Source organism: Sarcophilus harrisii, chromosome 3 (assembly GCF_902635505.1).
Source record: "Sarcophilus harrisii chromosome 3, mSarHar1.11, whole genome shotgun sequence".
Classification (NCBI taxonomy): domain Eukaryota; kingdom Metazoa; phylum Chordata; class Mammalia; order Dasyuromorphia; family Dasyuridae; genus Sarcophilus; species Sarcophilus harrisii.
The window spans coordinates 590,536,675-590,564,052 of NC_045428.1; the positions used below are offsets into that span (position 1 = coordinate 590,536,675).

General features: G+C 40.5%; 1 protein-coding gene and 1 long non-coding RNA gene across 2 annotated transcripts in view; one reads left to right on the forward strand and one right to left on the reverse strand.

Annotated features, from left to right (window-relative positions):
• LOC111720160 overlaps window positions 1-15,040 on the forward strand; it is a 35,730-nt gene extending 20,690 nt beyond the window's left edge. Inside the window, exon 7 of the long non-coding RNA XR_004233413.1 lies at window positions 14,736-15,040. This is a non-coding gene — a long non-coding RNA (uncharacterized LOC111720160). The remainder of the gene's footprint in view (window positions 1-14,735) is intronic.
• Window positions 15,041-19,831: 4,791 nt separating this feature from the next.
• LOC100925961 (cytochrome P450 2F2-like) lies at window positions 19,832-26,031 on the reverse strand. The gene is made up of 6 exons (XM_031963190.1): window positions 25,711-26,031; window positions 25,037-25,213; window positions 24,746-24,887; window positions 22,194-22,381; window positions 21,794-21,935; window positions 19,832-21,007 (listed from the first exon to the last, which is right to left on the reverse strand). The coding sequence occupies exons 1-6, from the start codon at window positions 25,891-25,893 to the stop codon at window positions 20,826-20,828; spliced, it is 1,014 nt and encodes a 337-aa protein (XP_031819050.1). The 5' UTR covers window positions 25,894-26,031; the 3' UTR covers window positions 19,832-20,825.
• Between the last annotated feature and the right edge of the window lie 1,347 nt (window positions 26,032-27,378).

Consider the following 27,378-nt stretch of genomic DNA (forward strand, 5'->3'; position numbering starts at 1 on the left):
TCCCCTCCAACATTCATCATTATTTTTTCCTGTCATCTTAGCCAATCTGACAGGTGTGTAGTGTGTATCTCAGAGTTGTCTTAATTTGCATTTCTCTGATCCACAAAGATTTGGAACACCTTTTCATATGAGTAGAAATAGTTTCAACTTCTTCACCCGAAAATTGTCTGTTCATATGCTTTAACCATTTATCAATTGGAGAATGGCTTGATTTCTTATAAATTAGAGTCAATTCTCTATATATTTTGGAAATGAGACTTTTATCAGAACCTTTAACTGTGAAGATGTTTTCCTAGTTTATTGCTTCCCTTCTAATCTTGTTTGCATTAGTTTTGCTTGTACAAAGGCTTTTTAATTTGATGTAATCAAAATTTTCTATTTTGTGATCAGTAATATCTCTAGTTCTTCTTTGGTCACACATTCCTTCCTCCTCCACAAGTCTGAGAGGTAAACTACCCTATGTTCCTCTAATTTATTTATAATCTCCTTCTTTATGCCTAAATCATGGACCCATTTTGATCTTATCTTGGTGTACGGTGTTAAGTGTGGGTCCATGCCTTGTTTCTACCATACTAATTTCCAGTTTTCCCAGTAGTTTTTGTCAAATAGTGAATTCTTATCCCAAATGTTGGGATCTTTGGGTTTGTTAAACATTAGATTGCTATAGTTACTGTCTTTTTTGTCCTTTGAACCTAACCTATTTCATTGATCAACTAGTCTATATCTTAGCCAATACCAAATGGTTTTGGTGACCGCTGCCAGCAGCTTTTCATATTACATTATTTAAAAGAAACCACGTTTGTGCCACAGGACATACAGGACAAACATGTTATTCCCACATTAGGAATAAACTTAAACTGAATTTCCCATTGATCTATTAAAATACATCCTTTCAAGAAAACCTGAATACACTAAAATTCTTTTCTCCTAACCACACTAAAGATATTTCAGCTTTAGTTTCAATAATCAATAAATAACAGCAGGTCCCACAAACAGTATCAGTCTTATATTTTGAATTTTATATGTTTATACAAACTTATTTCTAATAAGATATAAATTAGTAATAGGCAAATGATTAGGCCAAATATCCATCTATTGAATGATGGAAAACAGTTATTTATCTAAGAACTAGACATTTTCTTAAATTTTTTTTTAAATTTTAAGTTTTTGATTTTCAAAACATATACATAGGTAGTTTTCAAGTTTAGCCTTTCCAAACCTTGTGTTCCAATTTTTTTCTCCCTTTTTTCCCCACCCCTCCCCTAGATGGCAAGTAATCCAATATATGTTAAATAGGAGCAATTCTTCTATACAAATTTCCACAATTATCATGCTGCACATGAAAAAATCAGATAAAAAAGGAAAAAAAAACCCAAGAAAGGAAACAACAAAACAGGTAAAAATACTATGTTTTGATCCATACTTGGTCCCCACAGTCCTATCTTTGGGTGTAGATGGCTCTCTTCATCACAAGTCTATTGGAATTAGCTTGAATCATCTCATTGTTAAAAAGGCCCACAAACATCAGAATTGATGATTGTATAATCTTGTTGCTGTGTACAATGTTCTCCTGGTTCTGCTTACTTAGCATCAGTTCATAGAAATCTCTCTAGGCCTTTCTGAAATCATCCTGCTGATTATTTCTTATAAAAAAAAGTATTCCATAACACTCATATACCATAACTTATTCAGCCATTCTCCAACTGATGCCCATCCACTCCATTTCCAGTTCCTTGCCACTGTGAAAAGGACTGGCATAAACATTTTTGCACATGGGAGTCCCTTTCCCTTTTTTATGATCTTTTTGGGATATAGGTCCAGTAGAAACACTGCTGGATCTATGATATGCACAGTTTGGTAGCTCTTTGGGCATAGTTGCAAATTGTTCTCCAGAATGACTGGATCCATTCATATTTCCACCAACAATATATCAGCGTCCCAGTTTTCCTACATCCCCTCCAACATTCATCATTATCTTTTCTTGTCATCTTAGCCAATCTGAGAGATGTGCATGACTACACATTTTTAGTAAGATTTTTATATTTGTACTTTACTTGTGGCTTTTAAGCTAGATCACTTCCTCTGAATATAGAAATTTGTTGGATTCAAAATTGAGAAATATCAGTTATGGTTTCCCAATAATTTTTCTCTCAAATAGTCAAGTCCCACATCAAAGGCTTCAGATCTAAAAAGCAAACTTACAAATCATAGTGCATAACCTAAACTATCGCAGAGTTGATAAGATGGCAAGCATTCTTATGACATGCTTTCTCTTTTGTTATATGTCTGCAGGGCCCAGTCAAAACTGGGTGCACGTCTGTCAGGTTAAAACCCTACTTTTAGGTATTTTAAGAAAGCTACAGATCATATTTATTATTATATTCATTAAATAATGAGACCATGATGCACTTAAATAAATGTTAAATAATTTGTTGAAGACAAATTGAGACCTTGGTGCAAATAATGGGCTTTGAAATAGCCATTTTCAGAGAATTTACAGTCAACCAGCAATTTAACAAACTTTTCTTAGAAGTTCCTGGTATTGCTAAGCATTAAGACTTATGTAATAGCATCTTTATATAGATCTTCAGGAGGAAGAATTAGAGGAACAATTTATCCCTTTAAATACTGGAAGCAATTTCACTTAACCAGCAGGAGGCTCAGAGAGAGTGGGAATGAGCATCAGTGACTGGGTTTATTTTCTGACTCCCCATCCCAGGCCAAGGCTGAGGAGCAGCCACACCCAGTAGGGGAAGGGTGGGCTACTTCCTCACCTTTCAGAGTCAAATAATCTAAAATAAAAACATGAATTTATGCAAATAACTAGAATATAGTTTTCAATCCTAACTTCCAGATCCAGATTCCAGAAATCTCAATTAAGAATTTTCCAAAATTTAAAAGTGAGGAGATTGGGATTTTATACTTAGAACCCAGCTTTTTTCTAGTATTGATGATCTTGCTACCAAAAATCTTTTCAGGAAACCTGGCAAGTTTACAAATTAGAGCAAGGGACCCCAGAGCAGAGGCTAAGTTCAACTCTTCTTTTTCTACTCTTAGAGTTACCATAGGCTTTTTCTACTTAAAATAATTATCAATTTTAGATTCCAATATTATGACAATCACCCAAATAACCTGATGAACAATTTCACCGTTAATCAAATAGTCTTAAAATTCAGATATAACAGTGTATTCTGGAAACGAATAGGAATCTTATGTCATTTACAATAAGTTTCCAATTTTCACACACACACCAATTGGAACAATTATTTTATAATCAACCAGTACTTTAGTTTGTGAGATTCCCTAAATTTGAACTAGATGTTCCATTCAAATTTAATTCCTTTTTGGTTGTTTCCCAATTCACACAATCCTTTTCTCTCTTTTTACCCAGGAAAGGGGAATTCCCAGTGTCTGTAAGGGAGAGAAGCTTAGAGGCTGCTTTTATCTTTTGAGAGCTTAACTTTTAAGAAAAATTTAACTCAGTTTGAATCACAAAGGGAAAATATGTTCACAGAGAAAGCCCTTACAAGCAGAGACAGAGGCCAGAAACAGAAATCCTGCTTTTAAATAATTCTTGTTGGTCAGAACTTTTCTTTCTTTCTTTTTTATTTCATAGCTTTTTATTTACAAGTTATATGTATGGGTAATTTTACAACATTGACAATTGCCAAACCTTTTGTTCCAATTTTCCCCTCCTTCCCCCCACCCCCTCCCCTAGATGGCAGGATGACCAGTAGATATTAAATATATTAGAGTATAAATAAGATACACAATAAGTATACATGACCAAACTGTTATTTTGCTGTACAAAAAGAATCGGACTCTGAAATATTGTACAATTAGCCTGTGAAGGAAATCAAAAATGCAGGTGGGCAAAAATAGAGGGATTGGGAGTTCAGTTTAATGGTTCTTAGTCATCTCCCAGAGTTCTTTCCCTGGGCGTAGCTGGTTCAGTTCATCACTGCTCCATTGGAACTGATTTGGTTCATCTCATTGCTGAAGATGGCCAGGTCCATCAGAATTGATCATCATATAGTATTGTTGTTGAAGTATACAATGATCTCCTGGCCCTGCTGGTTTCACTCAGCATCAGTTCGTGTAAGTCTCTCCAGGCCTTTCTGAAATCATCCTGTGGCCACACACACAAACACACACACTCCTTTTAAATTCCTTTCTTTTCTGACGAGTGTTCCCTATTGTCATCTCCTCTCAGGGGAACATTTCCTGGAAAAGAGGGTCTTCTCTTTGCCCCCCACCCCCACTTTGCTCCTTCTCCCCTAGAGTTTCTTGTAAACATCCCAGTGCAGATCTTTTCTGCATTTCTGTGTGGAAATCCTCCACAGTCCCTTGATCTTAGACCACACTAACATTTACTCAACGCTAGTTTTCTCCTTTTCCCAGTGGACTATTCTGGGGAACTTTGGGGAGGCTTAGTGTTAGGGTTAGGATTAGAGCGCCCCACCCCAGGTGCCTTTGTACCTCTCATTTTAGGAGTCTTCCTCAGAGGATCCTTCACTGGGTTGCTCTAGTCAAGAGGAAGACCCTGGACCACCAAGGACCATAATTGCCCCAAATTTTCATACCTCGTTCCATGGATCGACTCGTGTGGTAGCTGGCCGCTTCCTCTTCCCTGGATTTGTCCAGTCACTCTCCTCTGCCAACACCAGTGTCCCAGGTCTCACATGTCAAGAACTTTGTTGTTTAGTCAGTTCCTTGCCTTCCATGGTGATTGGTTGGAGATATCTTAACCGGATATTTCACCCCTTTCTTCATCTTGTTTGACAATACCCGTGAAAACCTAACTTCTCATTCTCCTCACAAAGGATCATTCATACAAAAGATCATTTACATGTCCACTAAGCTGCCACAGATAGTACCTTCAATGTAGGAAGGAGAGTAACAATGAAAACAAGTAAAAGTTAAAAGGAAAAAAAATCCAAGAAAGGAGCTAATAACACAATGTAATATCATTTATAATGTAGAATAGTAATAGAATATATTATATATAGAGAATATATTATAATATAAAATAGTAATATAATAGAATATAACATTTTTGAGGGCTGGGATTCTTCCTTTTGTCTTTTCATCCTCAGCCACTCAGAGTTGGCACAGAATAGGTATTATTCCTATTGATTAATTGATGATTCATTAATAAAACCATGAGCCTAGGAAGGCCATACAGAAATGTATGATACATGGGTAACAACTGTGGAGGATACAGGTAAAACCGAAATATTTGTCCCCCAGTTGATGACACAAATAAGGCAAACTAGAGAACTAATGTTGGCAGTCCCATAGGTATTCCTGAGAATTGTTGGAAAGAGGAAACCTTATTCAAAAACACGATGAAAACCGTGTCTTCTCTGAGGTGGTCATGTTGTACTGGGTGGTCCTGTGCGTGTCTCCCATGTCACTCTTCAATTCTAAAGTTTTTCAGAGAGATTTTTGAAAGTATCCTTGTCCTGTTTCTTTTGACCACCATGGGAGCACCTTCCTCGCATGGTTCTCTGTAAAATGTTTTTTTAGGCAATCTGAACAAGATGCCAGCCTCTGCAGTACAGTTTGAAAGCTTGGCATTTCAGTTCAGGAAAGGACCTAAGTGTCCTATCTTATCTTGCCAGGTGACCTTCAGAATCTTCCTAAGACAATTCAAATAGAAGTAATCCAGTTTCCTGGCTGGTTCCAGGTTTCACAATGGCTCTGTAGACCTTCATTTTGGCCATCAGCCTAATACCCCTTCAGCCCAAACACTGAGTTGAACATCAACCTTATGATCAGCATGTGCATCCTTGGGAAGCAGACCTCCGAGGTAATATCCACGATATTTAAAACTTCTCCATTTGCTATAACCAATGATTCCATGTATAGATGCTATTGTGGTGCTGGCTGGTGCAGCGCCAGTGTTAGTTGTTAGGCCCAAATTAGCACAAGTGGCAGAGAATGATCCCTACTTTTGTGGCATCTCAGCTTCAGAGACTGCTTTGAGAACACAGTCCTCTGTGAACAACAACAAAATGTACCAACTCCCCTGCACTTTAGCCTTGACTTGCAGCCTCTTCAAGTTAAGTAATTTAGGATCAGTTCATTAGTGACCTTGATTTCTCTTCCACTGAGGCATCTGACAACGCTGCTGAAAACAGCACGTTAAAGAAAGCCAAGAGCAAGCGCAGCCTTGCTTCCCTCCATTGGGAAAGCATGAGAGCCTTATCCATTATCTGAAGCCAGTCTTCTATGCCATCGTGGAGCTTCTCTGGGCCACCAGATTTGACCTCATTTCCCATAGGTCCTTGTGATTATCCATGAGAAAGGTCTTGTTCAGATCTATGAATATGTGCACAGAACTCTGTTCTGCCCTTGTCATTTCTCTTGGGGTAGCTGGGCAGCAAACCTCATATCAGTCATTTCTTAGCCCTTTTGGATGACCATCTTCCAGGTGAAGAATCAGACTGTTAAGGAGGACTCTGGAAAGAATCTTGCCAGATCTATTTCCTTTACCTTTAAAGAGATGGACAAGGGAGGCATCCTTGAACTCCTGGGTTTAACCTCCTTTAGCCATGCAACCTGGAAACCTTCAACCAGCTTTTGTATAAGGAGTGGCCCCTCTTTCCTTGTAAATCTTAGATGGAATAGGATCAGCACCACATGCTTTACCCTAGGAAAGGGACCTAATGGAATTCAGAACGTCTTGTTCAGTGGGAAGTTTGGCTAGAGAGGGATTGACTCTATCTTGGGAAACAGTCAATGGCTTCAGCATTGATTGGCGGTGGTCTGTTGAGATGTACTTAGGTCATTAGCCCATAAATAATCTTCGGGCATTATAAAAGGGCTTTGGATTGTTCCTATCAGGGTGAAGCTTAACTTCTATTTTCTTACTGAACCAACAATTCTGCATCTTTCTAAGCTTGCACTTACTTTTGATGGAGTTGAATGTTGCTTTCTTAGAGACAGATGAGCTGTTCTGCTGGTAAGCCCCATGGAGTTCTAGTTTTTCACATGGCAGCTTCTGAATTTCCCCATTGTTTTCTCCAAACCAGTGGATGTCTGCAGGTGCTCTGACTCAGATGAGTAAGTGTGGGGCTGTACTATCAGTCTCAGAAAGCTGCTTGCCCCTTTTCTGCTCCATTATCGCCTATCATGTGTGGGCTCAGCTTTCCTGCCACTGTTCATGCAAGGACTGTTGTCGCTCTCGCCTCCTGTCTGTCTCTTCTTACAATGGCATGGATTGTAAAAGCCAAGGTCTGCTGCGAGGGGGCATCCATGAAGTTTGATGTTTAGGTAAATGGGAGACAGTGTGGATGAGGAGAGAACCCTGAGATGAGCAAGTCTTCAGGAGCAAGGGACCATTGCGATGGCAGTTTACACTGCACTGCTTCCCAAGGGCTCCCTGCCAGGTCTAGGAGTCCGTGCCCGCGCCAGCAATAAAGTCACCCAGAATTACAAGTCTGCTGATGATGAGGGTCTTCAGTCTCGGTCCATTGAGGGTTTGCCATGGTGAAAGCATGGGCACTGATAATGGCGGCATGTGGCAATCGCCTTGTCATGAGCCAGTCTCCTGCATCTTTGGGGAGGTTTATAAGCTCTCTGACTAGATGAATCTTGGTTGTAAAACCTATTTCCGGCTTCACTGCAACCACTCCAGAAAACTCAGCTCCAACTTTACGAATCTGGCCTTCATCTACCAGCTTGTTTTCCTTAGAGATGCTATTTGGGTAACTGCTGAGTTCTGAGCCTCTGGACTTTGTATTGCCCATAAATATGAGCATATTCAATGTACTGATGATGAGTGGAACAATTTTTGTTGAAGTTTTTGTACATTATGTGTGTGTGTCTGTGATATAAGGAAGATTCCCACCTTCTGCAGGCCACAATTGGTTAAAAAGACAACTTTTAGGGGGCATTTTCTAGCCCGTTGCTCACACCAGGAGGTGAACAGTGTGGTCCTTTAAATAACGGTTCAGACAAAGATAAAGTTAAAATAGATTTAATCAAAAGATTGAACTACACGATATTGTCAACCATATTAATCAATGTTGTTTTAGACTATGTAAATTAGGTAGATGGTATAAGGTTGGAATATAACCATGGTTTAGGAAATGATGAATTGGTAGATTTAGAAAAATAGGAAAAGACTTAGACTTATGAAGGATAATGGATAACCACCAGAAACAGAGAACAGCCCAGTGTAGTGCAGCCTTAGATAATGACTGGATGTCTGTCTATATCTATATATAGATATCTATGTATATATATGTATGCCTCATATGTATACACAATGTATATATGTATGTATATAATACATTTAAAATCATATATTTATATCATATATACATACATCATATGTATACACACATATATACATATATTATACACACACATATATATATATATACACATGTTTATATGTATGTGATATATATATATAATATATCCTTATTTAACTGTAGCCTGCTTGGGAGAAGTGGGAGGGAGAGGAAAAGGGAAAAAAAACAATAAAATAGGGAGAAGATTCTGGAAAGATGGCAGACTGAGACAGAAAATTCCAAGCTCTCCAGATTTTCCCCCCAAGCAAGACAAAATTGTACCTCAGGGTTAATATAGAACAGTTAAAAACAAAATGGAGCAGAACAGTCGTCCTCCTGGGAAAAATGGAGAAGATTGGAGGTTTGACCCCTGTGAAGAATAACCATCTCCACCTAGTTCCATTGAACCAATAGCAGGTAAGCTCTGGAGTTAGCTGTGTCAGTGCTAGCCTGGACTCTAGCCACAGGAAAGTTCAGCTCCCACACGGTATGAGCAGTACAGCATCTGAGTCAGGGAAGAATGAGGGAATCCCTGGAGGAAGGAACTCCAGGCCCAAAATGTATTGTATTAGGTCAGTGGTGCTGCCAGATGTAGCCCCGGGCAGAAGCTACTAGCACAAACTCAGGAGTACAGGAGCAACAGGTAGGGATACTGCTGGCTGTGGGTACTTACAGGAAGGTGGAGTTCTTCGCTTTTGGTACCAGGCTAGAGAGGAGAACTGAAGGAGGACCTGAGGCCGGAGGCTCCATCTTCCATACCCCAGAGCTAGAGGTGATTAGCCAACAAAAAGCTATAAAATGAATAAAGAAGAAAGAACCCAACCATAGAAAGTTACTATGGGAATAGAGAAGACTTGCATCCTTCTTTAGAGGATACTGAAATTAAAAACAAAACAAAACCATTTCCTACCCCAAAGAGTAATGTCAAATGGTCACCTGCCAAAAAAGAATTCACAGAAAAACTTTATTTTCATATATTTTAATTAATTGTTTAATTTTTTCTGGTTATATATGTGTATTAATTTTTAAAATAACACATTTATTTATGAATCATGTTGGGAGAGAAAAATTAGAACAAAAGGGAAAAACCATGAGAGAGAAAAAAACAGAAAAAAAGTGAGCATAGCATGTGTTGACTTAAGTTAACGATCATAGTCGTCTTTCTGGATGCAGATGGCATTTTCTGTTCAAAGTCTATTGGGATTGCTTTAGATCACTGAACCACTGAAAAGAACCAATTCTTTCATAGTAGATCATCACACATTCTTGTTGTTACTGTGTATAATGCTTTCCTGGTTCTGATTATTTCAATCAGAATCAGTTCATGTAAATCTTTCCAGATCTTTCTAAAATCAGCTTGTTTATAATTTTTTATAGAACAATAATATTCCATTACTTTCATATACCATAACTTTTTTCAGCCATTTTCCAATTGGCATCTACTCATTTTCTAATTCTTTAAAGCCACAAAAAGAATTGCTACAACATTTCTGTACATATTGATCCTTTTCCCTCCTTTATGATTTCTTTGGGATTCACATCCAGTAGTGGAACTGCTGGGTCAAAGAGTATGCAGTTTTATAGAATCCTTTTGACCATAGTTCCACATTGCTCTCCAGAATGGTTGGATATTTGCACAACTCCACCAATAGTGCATTAGTGTCTCAGTTTTTGCATATTCCTCTAACACTTATCGTTATCTTTTCCTGTCATCTTAATCACTTTGAGAGGTGTGAGCTGGTACTTCAGAATTTTAATTTGCATTTCTCTAATCAATAGTGATTTAGAGCATTTTTTTCCATATGACTATAAAAGGCTTTAATTTCATCATCTGAAAATTGTCTGTTCATATCCTTTCACCATTTATCAGTTGGAGGAAGATAAGTATTTTTATAAATTTGACTCAGTTCCCTATATATTTGAGGAATGAAGCCTTTATCAGAAACACTGGTTGTAAATTCCACCCTCCCTCCCAGCTTTATGCTTCCCTTTTCATCTTGATTGTGTTGGTTTTCTTTGTGCCATGACAAAACTAGCTGGGCCCCGGGCAAGGAGACAGACTGTGAAGGAGACAGTAAAGAATTTGGACTTTATCCCTGGCTATTCTTGTGGTGATTACTCTGCTGAAAAGAAGGTTGCTCCCAAGACCTCCAGAAAGCTAACCAGAACATTACATTTATTAAAGCTTTTTATTTACAATGCATATGCATGGGTAATTTTTCCAACATTGACCCTTGCAAAACTTTTTGTTCCAAAATTTCCCCTCCTTCCCCCTCTCCCCTTCCCTAGCTGGCAGGTAGTCCAATACATGTTAAATATGTTGAAATGCATGTGAGAGCAATATATGTATACATATTTATACAGTTATCTTGTTGCACAAGAAAAATCAGATCAAGATTTTGATCTTAAGAGAAAGAAAACAAAATGCAAGCAAATAACAACAGAGAGAGTGAGAATGCTATGTTGTGTTCCACACACTGTTCCCTCTCCCTGGGTGTAGATGATTCTCTTCATCACTGAACAAGTGGAACTGGTTTAAATCATCTCAGTATTGAAGAGAGCCACATCCATCAGAACTGATTATGGAATAGTCTTGTTGTTGCCATGTACAGTGATCTCCTAATTCTGCTCATTTCACTTTGCATCAGTTCATGTTGGTCTCTTCAGGCCTCTCTGAAATCATCCTGCTGGTCATTTCTTACAGAACAATAATATTTCATGACATTTTTATACCATGTTTCCAGTTTCTGGCCACTACAAAGAGGGCTGCCACAAAGATTCTTGCACATACAGGTCCCTTTCCCTTTAAGATCTCTTTGGGTATAAGCTGGCTATTACAAGCTGCAGAACCTAGCCACAATTACTCAACACCAGAAATCAATCAGCAGAATTGCCCCAAGGCAAATTAAAGCAGCTCTCACTCCTTTGCACTGAGCAGACCTCAAGCCTTAAAAAAATGAGTTAAAAAACCAAAAAGAACTCTTACCATAGACAGCTTTTATGGAGAGAGAGAAGAATAGACCTCAAATCCGGAGGTTCCTAAAGGCAAAGCAACTCCAGATGAAGCCCTAAAGGGAGATATGAGCTTTCTTAGAAGACTGCATAAAGGATCTTAAAAGAGAATTAGAAGAAAAATGGGGAAGGGAAATGAGATCATTGCAAGAAGGAATAGAAAAAGCATATAATGCCCCACAAAAAAGATATAAAAAAGATACCACTGAATTCACTGAAAAACAAAATTTGTGAAATGAAAAAAAAATGCAATGAACATAAAAATTCAATTGGCCAATTACAAAAGTAGCTTTAAAAGGTAATTGAAGAAAATAATACACTAAAAATTAGAATTGAACAAATGGAAGTGAATGACTCGATAAGACTTCAAGAATCAGTCAACAAACCCCCCCCCCCAAAAAAAAACAAAAAACAAAAGACAAAAAAAGAAAAAATAGAAGATTTCTTGCATTATTGTGCTAAGCTTTTTTGACATTATTTGTGTTAAGTTTTACAGTTTTCAGGCATCTTAATTGTTCTTATATTTTCTCTTCTTGATCTGTTCTACAGATCTGTTGTTTTTTTCTATGTTTCACATTCTGTTCTATTTTTTTCATTCTTTATATGCTGTTTTGTTATTTCTTGGTTTCTTATAGCTTCAGTGGCTTCCCCTTGCCTAATTCTAATTTTCAAAGAGTTATTTTAATCCTCAAGATTCTGTATTTCCTTTTCTAGTAAGATAACTTTTTTCTATAATCTTTTTGTTTTTCTTGGGATTTTTTTTTGTTTTAGTTTTTCCTGAATTTCTCTCATTTGATTTTTGAATTCATTTTTGAGTTCTTCTATAAATTCTCTCTGGGCAGAGAGTCATTTAACATTACCTTAGCTTTTTTTTTTTAACTTCAGTGTCTTCCTCTGAAGATGAATCCTAATCTTTCCTATCCCATCATTTCTATGGTGGAGTTCTTTCTTCTTTGCCAGTTCATTTTTTAAAAAATTAGAAGTATTAGTATATGTACCTGTATTTGTAGAGTGGGGGAATGGTGCCTTTAGCTTCACTTTGGCTATCCCCTCTGACCGGGAACCCTAAACCAAAAGCTCCCCTCTGCTGCAAGTGCCTGCAGCCAGCAGCATCCCTGCCCCTTGCTTCTACACTCTCGGTGTGCTGGTTCCTTCTTGTCTAGGGCCATGTCTCAGCAGCACAGCTGGACTTGGTGTTCCCCATCAACCATCATCCCTTAGTCTGCCCAGAATCAGATCCTGCCACAGTCCAGGAGATGACAGTCGAGTCTCAGCTAGCCTCAGGGGTCCCCACTTGGTGTTTGTGTGGAGCTAGCCTGGAGGTGTTAGTACTTCACAGGGGTTAATGCCCATCTGGGGTCTTTCTTCAGATCTTAAGTTGTGACAGGAAGCCTCCTATTTTGCTCCAAGTCCTCTTGGTTTTTCACGGTCTGGATTCACTCCGAGGTACAAATTTGTTCTGTTTGTGGGGGAAACCTGGAGACCTTAAAATATACTGATCTATGCCACCATCTTTCCAGAATTCCCTCCAAATTGTGTTTGATCCAGAATCTTAAGGAAGAAAATGACTCCATGAAAGTTGGAAATGTATAAGAGAAAGACAGCAAAGTTATAAGATACCAAGAAATTATAAATCAAAATATAAGGAAGACAAAAACAGAAGAGAATGTGAGACATCTCATAAGAACAACAACATCTGGAGAAGAGATCAAGGAAAAAAATATGAGAAAAATTGGATTACCTGAAAGCTATGATCAAAAAAAGAATCTATAATAATAAATAATTAAAGAAAATAATCTCAAAGTGTTAAAACAAGAGATGAAAATAGAAATATAAAAATCCACCCATCATCACCTAAAAGAGCTCTTATGAGGAAATTCTACAGGGACATCATAGCTAAATTCTCTTGAGATTAAGAAAAAAATATTAGGAGCAACAAGAAAAATAACAATTAAAATCATACAAGATCCAGCAGTAGCTATGTTAAAAGACTATGGATCTTATAACACTATATATTGAAGAGCCAAAGAACTAGAGTTGCAGCTGAAAATATACTCAGCAAAGTTAAGCATAATTCCAAATGAAAAAAAAATCCAGATTTTCAGAATTTTATTGTAAAAAGAACTGAACTCAATAAAAAATTTAACATATAATATCTAGAAAAAATATCAGGTAAATATCAAAGATTAATTTCAAATGACTCAATAAGGACAAACTGTTTATGCTTTATATGAGGGAATATAAACCATATGTCCAAGATTGTCATTACTAAATGGGTAGTTTGAAAGAAAGATTGGATTAGAGCTGAGTATAATGCTATTTTAAAAAGCAAAACTATGTAGGAAAAGGTAAAAAGACTGATGATATATGAGAGCAAGAACTGACACAGGAACTAGATGGGGGAAGAAGGCTGATAGTTCTAGTATCCTATTCACTTTGGGAATGGGTTAAAGAGGAAATAATACTTCTGTATCTAGAAGGACATACAAGTCTTATATAAATTTATCAAGAAATAAGGAGAGGCAATAGGATAAGGGGGATATATAGAAGAGTATATAGATTAATGGAATTGGTATAAAGTGTGTAGATCAACAGGAATGGCATAAAGAGGAAGGGAAAGAGTAAATAAAAAGGGAGGTATCGTTGCAGGGGAGGGAGTAGATATAGGTAATAGCGAGTTAAAGTAGGGATAATAATAAAGGACTCAACAGAAAGAGAAAATGAGATACAAATTTAATAATAATGACCAGTAATAGAATTTATTAGAAATAGTAAATCCAATAATTATTGATCCTCAGACAAGGTTAAAGTAAAAATAGGCTCAATCAAAAGAGAAATAAAATAGGGAAACTACATTATATGTCAGCTATATTAATATTGTTTTAGACTATTTAGAACAACTAGATAGTATAAGGTTGGAATGTTGCTGTGGTGTAGGATAAGATGAGTTGGTGAATTTAGAAAAATATGGAAAGGCTTGGACCTTAGAAGGATGATATTTTCCATCTTCAGAGAAATAAGCATAGTACAACTTTACCTATATGTAGAAGTAGGTATATACATATGACTATAAATATTTATGTATATATATATGTGTGTGTGTGTATATGCATAGATATATATGTATGCATACATATATATGTGTATTTATAAACTTATCTGTGCTTAACTGTGACCTGCTTGGGAAAGATGGTGGGAAGGAAAGGGGGGAAAAAGAATAAAGTAAAAAGTGCATATCAGAGAACAACAGAAAATCTACAAGGAGGCAAAAAAAGATGGATAACTCTGAACACAATATGTAGTCATATATATTTCTCAAAATAGAAATTTGTTGTTTCATATTTTGAATCCTCTCATGTTCTGCTATGTACATAACAATGGTTTTTCTTTTTCTATTTTGTTTTTGTCTTAAATAAGTAGAAAAAGGACTACTTAGACATCTAGAAGACTACCACATCCCACTGCTGCTTCCAGTGAGATGACCCCATGGTCTGGACCACCTGTGTGTGCAGGGTTGTGACTACAGCTCCCAGTTACCCTCAGTCTAGTTTAGCCTGTCTGCCAAAATAGTTTGCCAGATTGTGGCCTCCATGCCTGCTATACGGAGATACAGGTGAGAGGTGAGAGTCAGGTGGATCAAGTAAACCCCAAAGGTAGATGAGCAGCCCTCACACGCCAGCGGAACAGGCTTCCTTGAACACACACTATACCCCTTTCTAAAAGTACATAAGAAGAGACAGATGAGAAATGAAGGTAAATGGAAGAATCACTGGTGGGGGACCAGGTCTGAAACACTGTGGAGGGCACTTTACAACTCATCACTGTAGGTGACTCAAATAGAATGGGAGGCTCATAAAGGGGACAAGGGCAGATGAAGATAGAGGTGAATGTGGAATGTGTGATGTCCCTATTCAATCAACAAACTAAAAGTAGTAGAAGGAAGAAATTATTTCTTTCTCTGGGAAAAAAAAAAAAAAGTTTTAGAAAATGGAGAGATAGCAAAGAGAGACTGAAGAAATGTAGGGTAGGTATGAGGTACCTATTTTGCCTATATGAATAACGTGTGTTCACATGGGTCCATCCAAAAATAACATGCAGGGAGGCAAGAATGGGTATCTCTAGAATTTCTTCCCCTACCCTTCTCCAAGGAAGACTGATGCCTGCCAGGATGTGGAAGCAGGAACTTGGAGTAGAAGCTACCAATCTTCTCTCTTCATAGAGGGGGGAGACTGAGTTAGAATTTTATCTCTCTGTTTTCTTAAATATTGTTAGTCTACAGGAAATACATTTTAGGTTTCAGCTAGGCTCCTGATGGTTATTCCTTAACAGGAAAAGAGGCCCCTTAGAAGCTACAAGGAATTCTACAAGGAATACAGAGATTAAAGAAGGAATAAAGTAAATATAAGAACCATGAATAAATGAAGAGAAATAATGAAGAAAATAAGGGAAAGAAATCCTTTTAAAGAAAAAGAAAATGGGGCTAGCTTGGTGGTGCAGTGGATAGAATACCAATCCCGAATTCAGGAAGACCTTAGTTCAAATCTGATCTCAGACACAACTAAATACTTCCTAACTGTGTCCTGGGCAAGTCACTTAACCCCAATTGAAACAAAAATTAATGAAGCAAATTGAAGGGGAATAGAAGAATGAGGATTTATTTTACTTTTTCATGGAAGAGGAGGAATTTATCCAAGTACTTAACAGAAGAAAAAAATTAAAAATTAACAAAAATAAAAAGAAAGAACAAAATTTATTTTATTTTTATTTTTATTTAACTTTTAGGAATATATACATAAAATGCTTTCTTTTATTTACCAACCTCTGTTCCAATTTTCACCTCTACCCCCCACTCCCTCCCCTAAATGGCAAGATAGCCAGTAGATATTAAATATAACCAAAAATACTAAATTAATCCACAACCAATATACATAACTGCTTACATTATTACACTTTTCTTACAAAAAAATGTCAAAACTCACAATACTGCCACAATTAACATGAAAAATCCAAAAATACAGGTAAAACATAAACAAAGAAATTAGGAAATTAATATTTTAAATCTCCCAAAATTCTTTCACAAGCATAACTTTAAATTTAAATTTCATTACCTCCATTAAAAGCAATTTACAATCTAAATTTACTGAGATAAGAAACAATGTACTTATTTATATATAATACAAATACCATCCTTCTCATCAATTAAAATACACTTTAAAAATATATCTACACATATTTCTTACAGAAACAATATGTCCATATTCCCACAATTTATTCGCCATTCTTCCTTTAATACAAACATCTTCAATTTCCCAATTTTAACCACTACAAAAACTTTAACTTTATTTCCCATACACCACAATGCTGCCATAATCCCATGCTACCTACTACTGGAGTAAAAAATACACACAATTTGACAACACAGCATAAAAAACAAAAAAGCTAAATTAATACTTTAAAAACAAAAACAAATAAAAATATAGCCACAATTAAAAAGCAAAGAGAAATGTAGAAAGCAAACCAAAATTACTTAGCAAGAATAAACAAACATAAGTAAAAGCAATACACACAGAAAGAAAAACAAACAAAACAATTAAGAAAAAACAATTTAAGAAAAATACAAAACTAACTCACAATGAAAATATGACAAATTGAAAATTTAACACTACTAATTTTATATAACCTTAAAAACTTTTTTACATTTTATTACTTTTAAAGAAATACTAAAAAACATTCTTAATTTATAATACTAAAAAAATACAATTAACAAACAGGTAACTTTTATTTTACACAACATTATTTTCTTAAAATTTATCATAAACACATGCTTCTTCCAAATATACTACTTTAAAAAGTCAAAAACATCCCTACCTCAAGTATTCACACAAGAAACACTTTAAACAAAAACCTCTTCAAACAAAAACTACAAATATGGTAAATATGAATAGAAACAAAAAAACCAACAGAAACTCACAAAATGCAGGAATAATCCCAATTCCTATAAGGAAAAGTAACTAAAAGAAAAAAAACCAAAAGTCCAAGAAAGCAGAAAGAAAACACTCTCTACTCCTCATAAAAAGACTTCCCAAAAACACTAATCCAGAAACCATCTAACTCAAGAAACAATAAAGAAACCAAAACTCCAAATCACAAAAACAAAATGAAAAATATAAATGCAAAACTAGAATACAAAAGCAATACTGAAAATTTTAAAACACAAGGAATGCCTATTTAATGCAAATGTCAAACAAACATCCCAGCCAAAATCTAAAATACTCCCAACACATTCACCCATACCTGAATATTTAACCATATGGGCAAAAAGAAAATAGAAAGAAAGAAAGAAAGAAAACAAAAATAAACACAATCACACAACCTCACCCTAACACCATCATCTAAATCCAACAAAATTCCAAGAAACAACTAGAAATAGCCCCACAGAATATAACAAAGAAAAACACAACACCCCTAACTAAAACACAACATCTCCCACACAGCACAACTTCCCTCAGCCAATAAAAAACTTTAAAAGTAAAAGCAAAAGCAGAAAAGCAACCTCTTTACCCTATCCCCAAAAAAAAATCCTTCTAAATTCTGGTCATAGATTTCTAGAAAGCTAATCACTAGCCAACTCCACCCCTCCCTCCCTAGCACATCCAAACCACACATAGCATAACATCTCCCTCCCTGATATCTTGGTCACTACAAAATGAAAGACTATAACAACACATGAGAAAACTGCCACCCCACAAAACAACACAAGACTAGCATTCAACAACATACCACCACTCCACTTTCCCTCCCCACTACTCTCTTCCCACCACATAACACCCTTAACCTGCAATACACTTGGAATTTAAAACACATTTCTTTTCTTTCTTTCTTTTTACTTTTCTTTACTATTCCACCCATCATTCATTATTTATCTCACACTTTACTGCTACTACTACCGCTTCTTCTTCTTCTTCTTCTTCTTCTTCTTCTTCTTCTTCTTCTTCTTCTTCTTCTTCTTCTTCTTCTTCTTCTTCTTCTTCTTCACTGTTTATTTAGGTATTTATTTATTTTTTTATATATTTTTTTAAATTTTATTTTTTATTATAGCTTTTTATATACAAAACATATGCACTGCTAATTTTTCAGTACTGACCCTTGCAAAACCTTCTGTTCCAACTTTTCCCCTCCTTCCCTCCACCCCTTCCCTTAGATGGCAGGTAGTCCCATACATGTTGAATATGTTAAAGTATATGTTAAGTACAATATATGTATACATATTTATACAGTTATCTTGTAGCACCGGAAAGATCGGATTTAGAAAGAAGGTAAAAATAACCTGAGAAGAAAAAAAAATGCAAGCAAATAGTAACAGAAAGAGTGGGAAAGTTATGTTAGATTTCTTTCTTAAAGTCCATGCCTTAACCCCAGATCACTCTGGTTCTCATAGACTGGCCAGCAATAGAACCCAACTCAACCCCCTGGGTCATTGCTTGGCCCTGATTGGCTCAGAGTGAATGTAAATAATAATTGTTTCTATTCTGTCCAGAAACCCTGAGGGTCTTCCCCATCCAGATTGATTTAGAAAGTAGAGTTGAGATGAAAGGTAAAATGATTATTCAGCAGTTTCACAGCACTTCTAGAAGAGAATAAAAATAGTGACTATGTGTCATTTAAAGTTTTTGTTAATATGTGTTCATAAGAATTTTTTTCTTTTATGTGGAGGAAATAATAGCTGTCCCATACCTGATTTATAACTGCATTTTGGGTACCTTTCCACTCATATTTTGTGAGGATCCCAGACATGAGGCAAAACTTAAGCTTTAAGTAATTTCCCGTGGGGCAAGGGGTGGGTACATGGGGTGCAGAGTGTGAGATGAAAGAGGCAGATCCCCTTTCCTTTAGGTGGGCAGGCTCCCCCAGGGCAGCTAGGTGGCCCAGTGCACTGGTCCTGGAGTCAGGAGGACCTTAGTCTCAGAGCCTTACCAGCTATGTGACCCTAGGAAAGTCATTTTGCCCAGTTTGCCTCAGTTGTATCTCTGTAAGGAGTGGCTGGAGAAAATGGCCCAATCACTGCAATCCTGCAAGAATCCCAGATGAGGTCATCAAATTTAGACACTTTGGGCAAAAACCTATCATGCACAACTTAGGCTCCCCAGACTAGGCATTCCTGCCTCAGGAGCCAAACAGAGAGGGGCCCTTTAAGTACTCCTTAGTCTGATATGATTAGTTTTGTTAGAATCTTCACAAGCTGAAATTTTGCCTTTAGGGCCTCCATCTGGCAAGGGAGAGGGTGGTCCTGCTGCTCTAAATAAGGGGCACTTTCATGCTTGTCTGGAGTGCCTTTGGACCCAAACTCACTTTGGGTTTGAGGATGGAGAGGCAGGCAGGGCTTTCATGCTCCGACTTGGAGAAGCTCAAAGCCTGGCCAAAGAGTTGTGCCAGTAACATCTGCATGGGAAGGTCAAGAAGAGGGACAGAGGACTGAAGTAGAAAGGGGTGTTGGAGAGGCGAGGATAGAAGTCATGTCCCTCAGAACCATGTTTGATGTTTGTTGGAAGGCATCCCCCCCTGCAATGGGCTCAGAGGGACTGAGAATCAGGGACTGATTGGAGGGAAAGGAAATTTTCCAAACCAGAGTCAGAGAGAGGCCTGGAATGGGGACCTGGATTTGGTTCAGCAGGAAGAAGCCTGTTCAGAGACAGACTGAAATACTCAGGAACTCTTCTTAGCTGTCTGGGCTGGTCTGTGTTCCAAAGGACCCTGGCTTCTAGGGCTATGACCTGGGAGTGAGAGAATGCTTGCCTCGAGGAGGGAAATCGGCCTTTCCCTTGAGAAGAGCTCACACAGTTCTGGGGTCCAGAAAAAACCATGGCAGAGCCTCCATGTGGGTATGGCCGCTGGGAAGGCTCAGAAGGGAGCAGGAGCATCAGAAGCCGTGGGATCGCACTGAGAGAGGATGTCATTGTTCCCTTAGCAATGGAGGGTGTGCAGCCTGGCTAACCGTGTCCCTGTGGTCCCCAGGTGTATGTCTCTCCACAGCTGCCCCAGATGTTCCCTCCAGATGTGTTCTCCCTCGTTGTCCCTGCACGCGTCTGCTCCTTCTGCTGATGGCTTGTTTGGGAGAGAGGGGGTCCCCAGTTTATGGGGGGATGTGCTTTTTCTCACCGTGCTATAGTACTTGTCTTTGCTCTGAGCTAATTGCATTCTGTGGATGACTAGGAAGCACATCAGTTGGGGCTTATGGGATTTGGCTCTTGAATGGAGGTGGCCCCAGAGGAACCACCGGGGGTCATTTCTTTTGGAGACCCGGCTGTGGGAGGGAGTGCAGTGGATGCTGCCTAAAGCTTGCTCAGTATTCTGCAGCTTCTCTCCATGGCCATTCGCTTCTCCCCCCACCCTCTCCCCAGCCTCCATGAGTAATGTCTTTGCCCAAATTCTAGGGTTTTATTGGCCGCAGGACACAGGACCTGGGTGGGAGGGGGGGGCAGCTGTGTTTGACGAGTCCCTTTTGCTAGGGGCTCAGCGGATTTTCAAGTAGAGCTCATAGGGCGGGGACACGTTGCCCAGGCCTGTGGACTTGGGAGAGAGGTCAAGCTCCTCGGGCCTCTTGACAGAGTGCAGGGTGAAGCGCTGCAGGATGGTGGTGAGGAAGAGGAAGATTTCCATCCGCGCCAGGCCTGCCCCGAGACAGATGCGCTTTCCTGTGGGCACCAGGTGGCATCTGTCAGTGAGCCTGCCTGCTGCCCTTCCTTGGACTCCCTCCCCATTGTATTTCCCTCTTGCTTCCCAGATCACCTTCAGACCCTTCTCTCTGTCTTGTCTGCCATCTGTCAACTCTATGTACTTTGTGGGTCCAATTCATCAGCCCAATGCAAGGGGCCATCCTGAATGTCTGTGCCCGGGGTTTACCCCGTGCTTTCCCTGAGTCCTCCCTAACTGAGGGAGAAAGCTGATGCAGTGCCCTGTGCTTGTGCCAGGAGAAGGATTGGTTCAAGAAGCTTGAAGAGGAGATAGCACTCACCCCCCCCCCTGGATCTTTGGAGCTGGACACCAGCTCCAGACAGGAGAAAGACGGCCTTTGGGAGCCACAGCCAATCATGAAAGCAGCTGCCCACTGGTCCCTGCTTTCCCACCTGCCCCCAGAAAGCCTCTGGGGAGTTTGCCCTTGTATTAAATCCGGGCAGCCTTTTCTTGGCTTGAGCTGTCAGCCACTAAGTATTGTTTAAATCCCTAGTGTGAGCCAGGCCCTGGGCTACCAGGTCTTGAGCTCTCACTGACATATTCTAATCTTTGACTCCTTCACGTTCTTCTTCTTTTGTGTAACTAACACCAAACCGGCCAATGAAAACTGGAGGCTACAGCTCCTCCCCCCCAACTACAGCTCCTTCTCCCCCCTATAACTCTCCCCCCACTACAGCTCCCTCTCCCCCTTAAAACTCCCCTACTCCCCTACAGCCACCATCACTCATCCCAATCCCTGTTCCAACCTAGAGCAAAAGGCATGAAGGCCTCATTGTTCTGGAAGTTGCCCTCGTCATCCAGGAAGTTGTTGGGGTTGAAGTTTTCTGGGTCCTTGAAGTGGGCCTGGTCCCGGTGGGCCGAGATCAGCAGTGGAATGATGGTGGTACCCTGTGGGGAGGGCATAGATAGTGTAAGCCCTGGCACATCCTGCCTGGTTGGGGGCATTGGGGCAGGAAGGTTCTCCCCTTCAGTGGGCAGAGCTGGGGGGACTGTGTGGAATCAGCTTCCTCCCTTCCCTCAGCAAACGGACCACTACAAGTCCCCCTGTCAGCATGGGATGGGTCTGGGATCCTGGTGTCTGACTGCACCAGCCCCGCTCTGAACCCTCCTCCCTCCCAAGCCAGAGCACAGATTTGCCCTGGGTACCTTGAGTAGGAGGTGGCCGTGGAAGTGGGTGTCTTGGGTGAGGACGTGGGGAAGACCCATCGGTACCACGCTGATGAAACGCTGGATCTCGTGGATGACAGCATTCGTGTAGGGCAGATGGTCTCTGTCTTGCAGGCAGGGGGGCCGTTCCCGACCCACCACGCTGTCAACCTCCTCCTGGATCTTCTCTGGGAAAGGGAAGGGGGGAGGAGGAAGGAAGCCTTGGGTCCCCAGTCCTCCTGTGGTCTCGTCCCACCATTAGGTCTTGGGTGGAATTTAGAACTGGAGGAACCCCCATTCTACCCCCTCCTTTTGTATATAGAGACACTCCAAAGTCTGAGACATATCCATAGGACACTCCAAGAAGGGGGCTGGGCCATAAGAAGTCAATATCCCGGTACTTCTGGGCTTAGTTTAGTTTTTGATCCCTTTCCTCCCCCAGTCATCTACATGGGGAAAAGGAAAAGAGAAGGGAACAAGTACTAACTTCCTATTGTGTGCCAGCCATTGTGCTAAGCACTTTACAAATATTGTATCCTCACAACAACCCTGGGAAATGAACGGGTTTATTAGTCCCAAGTGACAGTTGAGGAAACTGAGGCAGAAAAGGGTTAAGTGATCTTAAAATCACTAAGTGTCTGAGGTCAGATTTGAATTCAGGTCTTCCTGACTTCTGGCCTAGTACTCTTTCCACTGAGAGAACAAAGGAGTTTTGGAATTGAGAAACTGGGAGATGCTAGAGCAAAAGAGCCCTACTCAGGTTTCCTATTTCCAAGATATAGAAGGAACTGATTCAAATATAAGAGAATAAGAGCTATTTCCCAATAAATAGTCAAAGCATATGAATACTTAATTTTCAAAGGAATAAATTCATGCTTTCAATAATGTATTCCAAAGCGATGAAAGAGTGAGAAAACAGTATGTAGGAAAGAACTAAAAAACCAATGAAATCAAAATCTACAGGGGAGTTGCTAAATTTTTTTTGATAAATGAACACAATGGAGTATTTTACCAAAGAAATGATGCAATGGATTGTTTTTGTGAAACCTGAGAAAAGTTGTATGAACTGATACAAGGTAAAATGAAAAGATCCAAGAGAACCATTTTTGTAGTAATATTACAAAGAGAAACAATTTTGAAAGACTTTACAACTCTGATCCATACAATGACCAATCATAAAGCAGAGGACCGAAGAATGATGCACGTTACCCACTTCCCAACACAGAAGTCATGGGTTTTAAATGCATATATTTGGGGGATGTAGCCAATGAAAAAATTTTCTTTCCTTGATTATCTGTGGTTATTTTAAAGAGTTTGTCCATGTTTTAGAAAGGACTGGGGCAAGAAAAACTTCAAGACTTTAAATCAAAACAGTATTGGGAATTCCTACTCCTGACCAAAAAGTCAGCAGTGGATCTGGATACTCCAGTTAAAGCTAGAAGCAGGGAACAGTTTCACAGTCTCATAGATTTTGTCCCATAGAACAACTGAGTAATTATTAGCAGCCATGGACCAGGGAAGCAATGGGAGAAAGGGAAATGGGAAAAGATGAAACAGTCCCATGGCCCTTATTCTGTGACAGGCCCTATGCTAAATGCTTTACAATTAACTCATTTATCCTCACATCAAACCTAGGAGGAGGATGCTATTATAATCCCCATTTGAGGAAGTTGTTAATGAGAAATAGGTTAAGTGATTTGCCCATTTAGTATCTGAAGTCAGTTTTGCCCTCAGGTCTTTCTGATGCTGGGGGGGGGGGGCGGTTTATCCACTAATCCACCTCCATGGGAAGGATGTAAAGCTGAAATTTATTCCTTCAAAGCCATCAGGCAGCAAGGCCCAGAAACAAATGACTAATCAAGGTTTCGTGCCTGGCAGAGACAACATCCCGCTGGGCACAGGCTGGAATCAGCAGCCCTTGGAGTCAAGAGTGACCTCCTGTGTGGGGGACCTGGCCAACCCTTCCCTGGCTACACAAACTCCCAAGTTCGTTCACATTTTCTGCTCATGAGATATCTATTTGCAGGATAATGTGCCAGGCAGGTAGAGAAAATGCTTCTTTGTTACTGTTCTTACCACATGATTTCATTTAAATGCCTCCGTTATGAAATAATTATATCCTCTGTCTAGTAAATGTGAACCCACTGATGGGGGCTCCTGAGCTATGGTTTTTAAGGGCGGCAGACCCATAAAACACCTTGAGCCTGGGAAAACCTAGTCTGGGGACTTCCCCGTGTGGGGAAGGGGGGTCCCGAGGCAATATACAAATGTAAGAACTGAGACATGGGGTTTGAGAGCCTGTGGGGGGGGGGTAGGATGGATGGTCTCAGACTTTGGTATGGGGAGAGCCTTGTACTATAGAAGTGACTGTCTCTTCCTAGATCTATGAGAAAGGTGGAAAGAGGAAAAGGAAAGGGCTCTTTTCTGCTCCCAGGGTCTCCTGGCTCACAGCACTGAGACTGGGCAGGACCCGGAGACCCCCCAGATCCATCCCTTCTCTTTGCTGGGGGAGGGAGGGCTGGCAATGGCAAGTCACACACAAGGTCCCCCACCTGCCACGCTGGGGTACTTGAGCAGGATCAGGAGTCCGTAATGGATGGTGGTGCTCGTGGTCTCCGTCCCCCCAAAGAAGAGGTTGTGGGTCGTCATCACCAGGGTCTCCTCATAGAAGTGGCTCCCGGGGTCCTGCTTCTCCTAAGGCGGGAGAAGGGGCCACAACTTGTGGGAGAAGGGGCCACAGCTCGTGGGAGAAGGAGCCACTGGGTGAAGGAATTGGGCTTTTTCCCCTTTTTTATTGGGGGTTTAGGGGTGAGGGCAGGGAGGATGGGGGGGAAGGACCAAACCTTCTCCATCTGGCCCAGGAAGAAGTCAATGAAGTTTCGGGGTTCCTCAGGCTGTCTGCTCTCCTTGTGTTTCTTGATCTCCTCGGAAATGAAAGCCTGTAACTTCTGGAAATTCCTGAAGATGCGGTGGTGGGGCCCGGGGATCCAGTCCAGGAAGGAGGGGAAAATGTTGTACATCTGGGCAAGGGGGGAGGAAGCAAGAGGAGGAGTGTGAGTGTGAGAGTGAGTGTGAGAATGTGTGTGTGTGTGTGTGTGTGTGTGTGTGTGTGTGTGTGTTATGGGGTCACTGCACCAGCTTCCATGGGGGCCCCTCCTCCCATCCTTACTGAACAATATGGCAAAATCACTTCATTGTGTTCTGGGCTGGGAATCAGGGAGCTTTGGATTTGAATCTCACAGCAGATACTCACAAGTGCCCTGACTCCCGGCATTCTCTTGAAACTTCAGGTCCTCCTCTTTGTTGCCCCCCCAGTAAGAGGTTCTCCCCCTTTAACAAGGCTCCCCAGGATGTCTTGATCCTTGGATTGTTCCCCTGCACCCACCCCCTCCTCCTCCCACTGCCCCCTCCAGCTAAGGTGGTCTTGGGGGCACCCCACACTGACCTCTTGGTTTCTCAGAAGCTGGGGATGGCAGGGCCAGAGCCCCGGCTCACCCAGCCCCCAGCCCTGGCTCACCTGGCCCCACTGGGAACTCATGATCTGGAAGTTGTCATTCAGCAGGTTCAGCAAGACCCGGAAATCTGGGTCGTTGTGGTCATATCGCTCCCCAAAGACCACGGAGCAGATGACATTGGCCACAGCATTGCGAATGTGGTAGAGGGGGTTAAGTGGGGTTCCTGGGGGGCAATGGGGGACCATCAGCTCTATTTGGGGCCACCGCTCACCCGCTCCCACACCAAGCCTTGACCTCCCCGTGGCTCAAGTCCCCTGAAGCTTGTTCTCTCCCATCCCCACTGTCTCTGTCCATTTCTGGGTCCCTTTGTCTCATCCATCACTGCTGTCCTTGGAAAGTCTGCATTTTCTGCCCCCCCCACGCCCTCGTATTCCCCCTTTCCCTTTTCCATCTCTCCTGGTCTCGTCAGACCTCCATGAAACTGAAACTCCCAGACCAAGAGGCAACCGCCCTCTCCCTGAATGCGCTTTCGCAGCGTACTCCCGAAATCCCCACCCCCAAGGCCTTCACGCAAAGAATCCCACAGTAGAAAATTTGAAACTGTACCAGCAAAACCCATTAGAGAAACACAGGCCCAAAGAAACGCAAAAACAAAGAAAAACCAAAAGCAAGAAAATAAATAACAAAAACAAAACAAAAAACAAGAAAACAAAACTTAAATGTAAAAGAAACACAAAAACAAGAAAAACAAACCATAAAACAACAAAAATCCTAAAATTTAGTAAAACTTTACCAAGAAACAAGAAATAGAAAAACATACTAAAAAAAAAACAAAACACAAAAACAAAACAAAAATCCAAGGAACAACAATAACCCAAGACACTACAACATCCCACCCCAAACATCCCCTCACACACCTCAAGTACAGCTCCAAAAAAACCACACCCCACCACCCACCACATCTACCTACACACAAAACCTCTCCCTAATATCCCTCCACTCGCACCACACATAGCACTGCAGAAACCCGTACACCATAAACACACAGAAGTCCCAGCACCACTCACTTTGCAGAGAACAAAAGTAGCACAACAACCAAAATACCCCAAATCCCCAACACTACAGAACTCACTCCCACATGTAAAATTTTCTCACTGAAAACTGAAAACACCACTCTTCCTTCTCAACTTGCTTACAAACCAAAACTAAGCAAACCAGGCCAAAACACACATCCCTACAACCCAAGCAGAAAACACAACTCAATCCCTCCCTCCCAACACTATGCCTCCCCCCACCCAAAACCCTGCAACCCCCAATACCCCACATTGAGAAACTCCAACTCTATTCTCTAAACACCACCCCTTCCCTTCAAAAGCAAAACCACTCCCACCCATCCCAACTCCCATCTCCAGCTCCTGAACTCCCCATCCCTAAACTCCCCCTAACCTATCCCAATCCCTCCCTCCCACCACCTCCCCAAGTTCCTCAACTTCCCACTTTACTGCCCCTTCCCTAAATGCACGGTCCCCGCTCCTAGAACCCCTAATCTCCCCCTTCTCCCATTCAGCCCTCTGCTCCCCGGCAAACAGCCTCTCCACCTGCACCCCTTGAAATCCCAGCCCATGCCCGCCACCCCCCCACCCAACTCCCACCTTCCCAGCAACTCCCTATCATTAAACACACACTCCACTAGAAAAACACTTTACACCATTTCACTGCCAAACAAACAA

Coding starts and splice junctions, on each gene's coding strand:
- LOC100925961 (XM_031963190.1), bottom strand. CDS start 25,893: ATGGTCCCCCATTGCCCCCCAGGAACCCCACTTAACCCCCTCTACCAC. Junction 25,214..25,710: donor TGAGTTCCCAGTGGGGCCAG/GTGAGCCAGGGC, acceptor CCCCTTGCCCAG/ATGTACAACATTTTCCCCTC. Junction 21,008..21,793: donor CTTCATGCCTTTTGCTCTAG/GTTGGAACAGGG, acceptor TGGTGCCCACAG/GAAAGCGCATCTGTCTCGGG.